Source organism: Myotis lucifugus, unplaced genomic scaffold (genome assembly GCF_000147115.1).
Source record: "Myotis lucifugus unplaced genomic scaffold, Myoluc2.0 scaffold_574, whole genome shotgun sequence".
Lineage (NCBI taxonomy): Eukaryota > Metazoa > Chordata > Mammalia > Chiroptera > Vespertilionidae > Myotis > Myotis lucifugus.
In genome coordinates this window covers 518198-525965 of record NW_005871622.1, presented here as the reverse complement: position 1 = coordinate 525965, position 7768 = coordinate 518198, and the positions used below count along the sequence as shown (strand labels likewise).

Sequence of the window (7768 nt, the reverse complement as noted above, 5' to 3'; positions counted from 1 at the left end):
GACACGAATGAGGTGGAAAGCTGTCAGAGGAGGAAACGGTGGTGGATGAAAACCGTAGCAGCTCCTCCTGCCGCCCAAGGAACCCAGTGAGAATGCAGCAGCGCTCGCTCGCTCTGAGCTGAGCCGGTGAGGGCGGCCTTTGCCCACAGACCCGCTCACGAGAGCACCAGGCGCTGATGGGAGCCCTGGCGCTGCTGCTCCGCGGAAGGGTCCCAGGTTCGATTCCTGGTCAAGGGCATGTGCCTGGGTCGCAGGTTCGATCCCCGGTCCCAGTCGGGGTCCGTGCGGGAGCAACCAATCGAGGTGCGTTTCTCACATCAATGTTTCTCTCTCCACCGCCCTCTCTTCCACTTTCTCTAAAAAAATCAGTGGAAAAACTATCCTCAGGTGAGATTAACAAAAACAAAGAAAAAGAATGGATGGGGCCAAAACCGGTTTGGCTCAGTGGATAGAGCGTCGGCCTGCAGACTGAAGGGTCCCGGGTTTGATTCCGGTCAAGGGCATGTACCTGGGTTGCGGGCACATCCCCAGTAGGGAGTGTGCAGGAGGCGGCTGATTGATGTTTCTCTCTCATCGATGTTTCTAACTCTCTATATCTCTCCCTTCCTCTCTGTAAAAAATCAATAAAATATATTTTTTTTAAAAAATTAAAAAAAAAAAAAAGAATGGATGGGGAACGTCAAGAGGGTCCCAGCCCCTTCAGGAAAAGGCTGTTTGGCTGCCAGGAGCCCGACCCCGAGCGTCCCCCCCCCCCCCCGTGGCCGCCCCCTCGGCCTCCGGGTCCCTTCATGAGCGACTCCTGAGCCAGAGCTGGGCCCAGGGCGACCACAAAGGCCACGGAGGGTGGAGCTGAGCAGGGAACGTGGGCCCCTCGGAGGGTGGAGCTGACGGCCGTTCCTGCCCTTTGAGGCTCAGTGGGAAATGCCCGGTGAGACCTGCAGACTTTCATGGGATCTAAGTCAGAAGTCAATGCTTCCTGAGGCAGCTGCCTTCACTCGTGAAACCAATTTTCATTTTTATTTGCAAAATACAAGCAAGACCCAAATGGGACGGCTGCTCTCCCCGTCCTCTCGTGTGCGGAGACGCAGGACGGTGTTGGAGGAGAGAGCAGGAGGGCCCGGAGCAGAGGACGCGCTGCCCAGGGCGTGGGGCCCAGGCGGTGGCCCCGAGGTGCAGAGGGAAGGGGTGACCCCGGCCGGCGGCCGCAGGATGGTGCCTGCTACAAAGGGCGCGTCAGGGGCGTCCGGAGGACACCTGAGCTGCCGCTGACACCCGAAGGCGCTCAGTCAGGGGGGACGATTGTTACCGCCCACGGAACTGCGTTGAGTTGGCAAAACTATATAAACAAACCCTTGCTTCGTGGTGTCACTCCTGGAGCACAGACAGGCATTGGGCTGAATGGGAAGGTAAACAGCTCCTTGAATTCCCTGGGCCTGGTTGTCCTTGGGTCACGGGGGTGCCGCCATACGGCCTGCCCAGCCTGGTGCCCAGTGGGGGGGCAGGAGGCAGGCTGGACGCAGCCCTCGCTTCCTTCGAAGCCCGTGTGTGGCCCGGCCCCGAGGAGGGGCCGCCTTTGATTGCTCTGCCCAGGACAGCATGGCGCCCGCCCGGCAGCTGGAGAAAGCAATGCGGCTCCAGAGCCTTCTGAGGGCGGGGAGAGGGTGTGCCTGGTCCCCTTGGGAGGCCCACGGGGCGGCTGGCTGCTGGGGCCTTGGGGTACAGCAGGGAACATGGGCCCCTCAGAGGACTGTGGCCAGGGATGGAGAGGGCGTGAGGGTCCCTTAGACATCCCGGGGTCGAGCAGGAGCGTCAGGAGCTGCGGCAGGAACCCAGCTGCCCGGCCCGCTGCCCAGAGGAGAGGGTGGAGGGGGTGAGGGGGGCATGAGGACCAGGGACCCAGCTCTAACCTCCCACAGGGTGCGGCCAGGAGGGGGGCGGGGTCAGGACTGGAGAGGCTCATCCTCAGCACCAGGGAGCCCCTCCCAGCTCCTGTCCATGATGCCTCACAGCCAACGGACGGACGGACAAGGTCACCAGGGGCCGGCCCAGCCCTCCAGCTGCGGAGCTTCACACAGGAGCGGGCGGCACGCTGGGCGAGGCACCTGTGTCCCCTGCGGCCTTCCCACCACCTCGCCTTCCGTGTTCACGGGAAGGGCCTCTGGTCCCTGCCCCCAGTGCCGCGGGGGTTGCACTGGCCTCTGAGCCGCTTGCAGGCGGGTTCCAGGCCCCACCCAGCAGTCTGGCACCAGCTGGGCGGACCCCACCCCGGCTGCAGAGCATGGGTGGGAGGCTGGGAGGGACGCGGCTCCTGGGCATTATTGATCATCTTCACCCGAGGATATTTGCCCATTGATTTTTAGAGCGTGGAAGGGAGGAGGAAAGATGAGAGAAACATCGATGTGAGAGACACATCGATTTGGTTGTCTCCTGCATGCACCCTGACCAGAGCGGGGAACCTGCAACTGAGGTCCGTGCCCCTGACAGGAATCGAACCCGTGACCCTTCAGTCCGCAGGCCGATGCTCAGCCATTGAACCGCATGGCCAGGGACGATGAAAAGCTCTTGGGTACAGTGTGTGTCCGTCAGAGACTTCGTCTTAGGAAAAAGCAGTCTGCTTCTCAGAAGGAAGTGGAGCCTCACGCCGAGACGGAAACAAGGATTTGCTGGAAAATGCCGTCGTGGCACCATAGCCGGGTGTCCCACGTGCGAGGGAGGCGTGGTGCCAACGCTGGGCGCTTCCCTGTGTCGGCTCTAAAAAGGCCCATCTTCACCACGGAGCTGGCAAGTGAGGGTTTAAACCCGAGTCCAACACAAGGCCACGTGGGCACGATCCCGTTCCTGTGGAGCCCGGGGGTCTGTAGGGTGGACCGCGCACTGCCTGGTCAGCGGAGGGGCGGAGGGGGATGAAATGCGCTGAAGGAGGCGGTGGTGGCGGCTGCAGAACGCTGTGAAGGCACTAAGAGCCGCCGGACTGTCTGCGTGGACTGGGTGCACTTTCAGGCACGAGTTGTATCTCAACAGAGCGGTTGGTTGGTGTGATTTTAAATTTCGATCCCTGGGTCTTCGCGCAGGCCCAGGCCTCCCTGGGAGCAGGATGCCGGTTGCTTTAGGTCTGCGATCGCATGAACGTCCAGCACCTCCCGCTGGGCGGTCTGCCTGCAGCTCACCAACCTGAGGACCGGCCACTCGGCTCCCGCAGGATGGCGGCCGCTCTGCTGGAGACAACGCAGAAGCCGACGCCATGGACACGCAGTGAGTGGTGCCAGAGGCAGGATGGCGACCAATGAGTGATGGACACCACTGGCCAGAGTGCGGACAGCCTGGGACAGCCCCTGGGGTCCCAGCTCTGACTTGGCGCCCTGTTACTATGCAGCCCCCCACCCCGCCTCCTACTTGTCGTGTGAATCGCTGGCCCAGGAAGGACTCTGGACTAAGTCCCTGTTTCCAGGGCCCGCGCTCCCCGAGGTGCAGGCCGTGCCGGGGTGAAGACGGACAGCAGTGGCCGTGCCTTTGCCAGCCCCGTGGGCCTCTCACGCAGCCAGGGAGCGCTAAGGGGCTGCGTGCTCCTCTGGGGTCCACCCTCGCTGCCAGGGAGGGGCTGGGCTGGGCAGGGGCGGCTCCTTCCACCCTCTCTTCCTCCGTCTGAGAATCCATGGAAAGAGTGTCCTCGGATGAGGACTCACGAAAGAGCGAGGGCTCCCTCCCAGGGTGACGCCTGCTGGGCGGCCGAGGAGAGAAGCCAACCACCCACAAATACAGGCAAAGGCAGGTTTAGCTCCTCACGGCCGCAGCAGGTCAGTAACAGGCCTCTCGACACAAAGCATATTCTTTGTACAAACAAACCCTCCGACTCGCAGCCACCGAGGCCTCAGGGACCAGGATCCTGAGAGGAGTGAGCACACGGTCCTTCGGGTGAGGGGGCCCCTGGTTTACAGACCCCGGGCCCACCCTGCAGGCCGCCTCTGGCTGACGTCAAAGCAAGAAATCACATTTTTAAAAACAACAGGACTCTGGAACATGAGGGTAAAGATCAAACAACAGAAACCCTTGCTAGAGACTCTTATAAAAAGGTCTACAGCTTCGCAGCCCAAGTGCGTGGGGTCCGTCCTGCTGGGATGGGGCCCTTTCAGCCCCAGGCGCCTCCTCATTCTCCGCAGACGCCTCTTTCCACGAACAGCAGAGAAGTGGCCTCGGTTACGGAGTCTCGTGGAGCAAAAGAACAAGGAGACTCTGAACCCAGGTTTCCATCTGACCCTCCGTCCGCAGACGGCCGGCATCCCGGTGAGGGTCAGAGGAAACTGACTACCTGAGGGCAAAGGTCACCTGAGGCTCTCCACCTGGACGGCCAGCAGAGACCAGCAAGGACAGGCACTCAAACTCCACGTGACAGACCCATTCCTGCCGCCTTTCCTCACCGTGTCGGAGGGACACGCAGAAGGAAGGGCCAGGGCCAGGGCTGGGGCTCCCATGGTGACCTGGGGGGGCGGGTCCTGCCCTCCTGCATCTCCGAGGGCCCAGGCCGACACCGGCAGAGGTGAGGAGTCACACACCTCCTCTGAGCAGAGACGTGGATTCGGCACTATTTCCCTAAACCTTCACTGTGGGCTCCGAATCAAACAACCGTTTCATGCAAATTCATTTCTTTTGAGTCCCATTGAGGCACAGTTTAGAGCTTTAATCCAACCTTTAATTGGCCTGAAAAGTATACTTGTGTTCAATGACTGAAACCTCCTCAGATTTGGGGAATGAATGGATTCAGAGCTTTAGGAAGTGACTATAACAGGCGTGTGTCCGTGTTAGACGTGTTTCTTTTCCCCTTGCCCGGGAGGACACCCTCGGCTTAGCCACCTCTTTGCTGTGGTGATCGTTTCGTGTCAGGTTAACTGAACGGTGAGCGAAAAAAAAGTGTGAACTTTCTATGACACAACCCAACAGAAGGAACACGCGCACGGCAGGGCTTCGGCACCCGCTCTGGGGCAATGGCCCCTGCTGGCTTCTCACGGCCGAGCCCCCGCTCGCCCCATGGACGCCCTCGGGAGGGATCCCCGTGAGTGGGTGGGTGAGGCTCGGACCAGCCCGCACGAGCGCGAGGAAGGGATGTCCCGGGGGCTCCGAAGATGTAAACACACAAACCAAACCCCAAATGCCGGGCGGCCCCCACGGAGCGCGAGCAGGGAGAGCAGCACCTGTGCCGGCTCCAGAGGCCGCATGCAGGCAGGTGAGCGGCGCCTCCACGGGGCGTCCGCAGGCATCCTCACACCCAGAGGTGGGGCTCAGGCGAGCCTCTCTGGGAAGAGGCACCGGTCCATTCTCTGCAGCAGAGACCCGAGAGCTCCTGGCGCAGGGGAAGCGGCCCCAGCGGTGCTCGGCTTCCTCACCCTCGTCCGAGCTCCAGCCGGGCGTCTGCTCCCACGCTGGCCCGGCCCGTCTCCCTTTCCATCGTCACCTCGTCATCTCGGGGTGCCCCTCCTCTCTGCGAAAACCAGCAAGGCCTCTCCCAGGCCGCCGAGCAGGAGGCTGCAAAAGAGTCGAGAGGTCAGGAGGCTGCCAGGCGCCATGTTCGCGGGTGAGCGACGCCCCTGGTTCTGCCGTGGGGGCTCCCCTCACCCCACTTCCAGGTCAGGCCCAGGAATCACCAATCATGCCAAGTCCCCCTGAGCTGAGGTTGGGGGGCCGGTTTGCAAGGTGGAAGAGGGGCTGTGTCCACTCGCCTGACGGGTGGTGTGTGTGTGTGAGACTGCGCCTGGGTCACGCTCTGGAGGAAATACCGCGGGAGGGCTCCCCACGGAGCTGCCGGGCCGTGGAGTCTCGAGGTGACCCTATCGCAGAATTGCTAAGGTGATGACCTCTGAACCCATTTCGTTTTGATTCACTGCACATCACAGATGACCTGGCTTTTCTGTTCACCCAGAAAAGGCCTGCTGCATGCCTGAGCCCACGCCTCGCCCTTCCCGTGGCACTGTGAGCAGAGGCAGCACCTGGAGAACCCACATCCACTTTTAGACTCACCATCCCACGGCTGCCCTGGTCAGGACGCCCTCGAACAGCAGCACTGAGGAGCCAGCTGTGGCCACCTGCAGAGAGAAGCCCAACAGAGGCCGTGAGCACGGGACTCCAGAACCTTCTCTGAGCCCTTCACAAGCTGAGCGCCTGCTGGGCCGGGTCCTTCCCCTCCCGCCTCCCCACGCCCAGTGCCTGTAGTCAGTGTTGCCTCTGAGGAAAGCACCGGGTGGAAAAGCTAACACCTGTCTGTGTTGGAGGTGGGCGTCTGCAAAGAAGCATTTCATTCCCAAACTGCTCAAGAGGCGGCAGGGCAGCCCCCCTCAGGCGCTCACCCCCCCCCACCCCACCCCCGGGGGCAGAGCAGAGCACTCGTTTCCATCTCGTCCGGCTGAACCCAGGTCAGCGGGGCCACGACCGTCCCAGGTCCTCCGACAACACGCCTGTGTCCTGCCTTTGCTGCAGCCCCCGCCTCCCTGCCTAGTGGCGCCTCTGTCTCTGGGCTCATGTCACACTTGGAGGAAACCAGGCAATCAGATCATTAACTATCTGCAAACACAGGAGCCGGCGGGAGGGGGGCACGCCCACATCTGAGCTAGAAATTACAGGAAAGTCTGAGGAACGTCGGTAACAGGACCCTGCAGAGCCTGCGTGTGAGCCCAAGGCCCTATCTGTCAGCACGGAGAACGTCTGCTCAGGAAAAGATGCTCCCCCAGAACCTGCCCAGCAGCGGCCAGGGGAAGTCACCCTCAGGGCTGGCTTTCTTGCAAGAACCAGAAAGAAGCAGGCTGCATGCCCGCTGGGTCAGTGGTCAGGCATCCACCTGTGAGCCAGGAGGTCAGGGTTCGATTCCCGGTCAGGGCACAGGCCCAGGTTGCGGGCTTGATCCCCAGTGTGGGGCGTGCAGGAGGCAGCGGATCGATTCCCTCATCATTGGTGTTTCTCTCTCCCTCTGTCTTCCTCTCTGAAATCAATAAAAGCATTAAAAACAGCAGCAGGAGGCTGTGCTGGGCGCCCTCTCACGGAGGGACTTACACTGTCACAGAGGCCTCGCGGGGCCGCAGCCCATGGTCAGGAGGAAAGTGCGTTTACTGAGTCACTGTGGCCCGTTTGCCATCTCAACAGAAAGACTGAGAATAAGCCAGGAGCGGACGCCTCCTCGCGCCTGCAGGTCTCAGCCTGGGACTCGCCTGTTTCCCTGTGAGTTCCTTTCCCTTTGGAAAAACCTCGCCTGCTCCGAGGTAGACGGCCGGCCTGCTTGTGCCAATGAACTGCACCTTTTGCCAAGAAAAACACATCTTCCATGGTCACACCAGCCCTCCGTGAGCGTAAGGCGGCTCAGCAGCCACACTGGGGCCCCTGCCGTCTCTGCTCCCTGGGAGGCGTCATGGCCGCCTTCTCCCGGCCGCTCTCAGGCGGCTCCACATCTCATCTCCCGGAGCACGTCCTGCTCCTGCGGCTGACTCGCTGGCGCTTCGCAGACAGGCTTGTCTTGTTCTGCAGAGAACGTAGAGCGAACGCGCCTGCACTGGGGAGTCACATGGGCTACTGTGCAGTCCGTTCCGTAGGCATCGCAGCTTCTCAGGCTCCGCCCCTTTATCGCCATCACCAGCCCCAGCAGCAGCTCTGGATGGAGGCTCCCTCCCTCCCTCTCCTTCTCCCTCTCTCCCCAGCTTCTCTCCCTCTCCCCGTTGCCTTTCCCCCTTCTCCCCCTCCCCACCACCCATCTCTCCCTCTCTTCCTCCCCCGCCCCCCCCCCCCCCCCCCC

The 7768-nt window shown here is 61.7% G+C and overlaps 1 protein-coding gene across 4 annotated transcripts in view; it reads right to left on the bottom strand.

The window, feature by feature from the left end:
- Positions 1–4654: 4654 nt before the first annotated feature.
- Positions 4655–7768, bottom strand: part of TMEM241 (transmembrane protein 241) — a 59834-nt gene continuing 56720 nt past the window's right edge. For all 4 annotated transcript variants that reach the window (XM_023745719.1, XM_023745715.1, XM_006104460.3 and 1 more), the window contains 2 exons: positions 6010–6074; positions 4655–5517 (listed from right to left, as the gene is read on the bottom strand). In XM_023745719.1, coding sequence (XP_023601487.1) covers positions 5451–5517; positions 6010–6074 — 132 coding nt within the window. In that variant the 3' untranslated portion in view covers positions 4655–5450. The remainder of the gene's footprint in view (positions 5518–6009; positions 6075–7768) is intronic.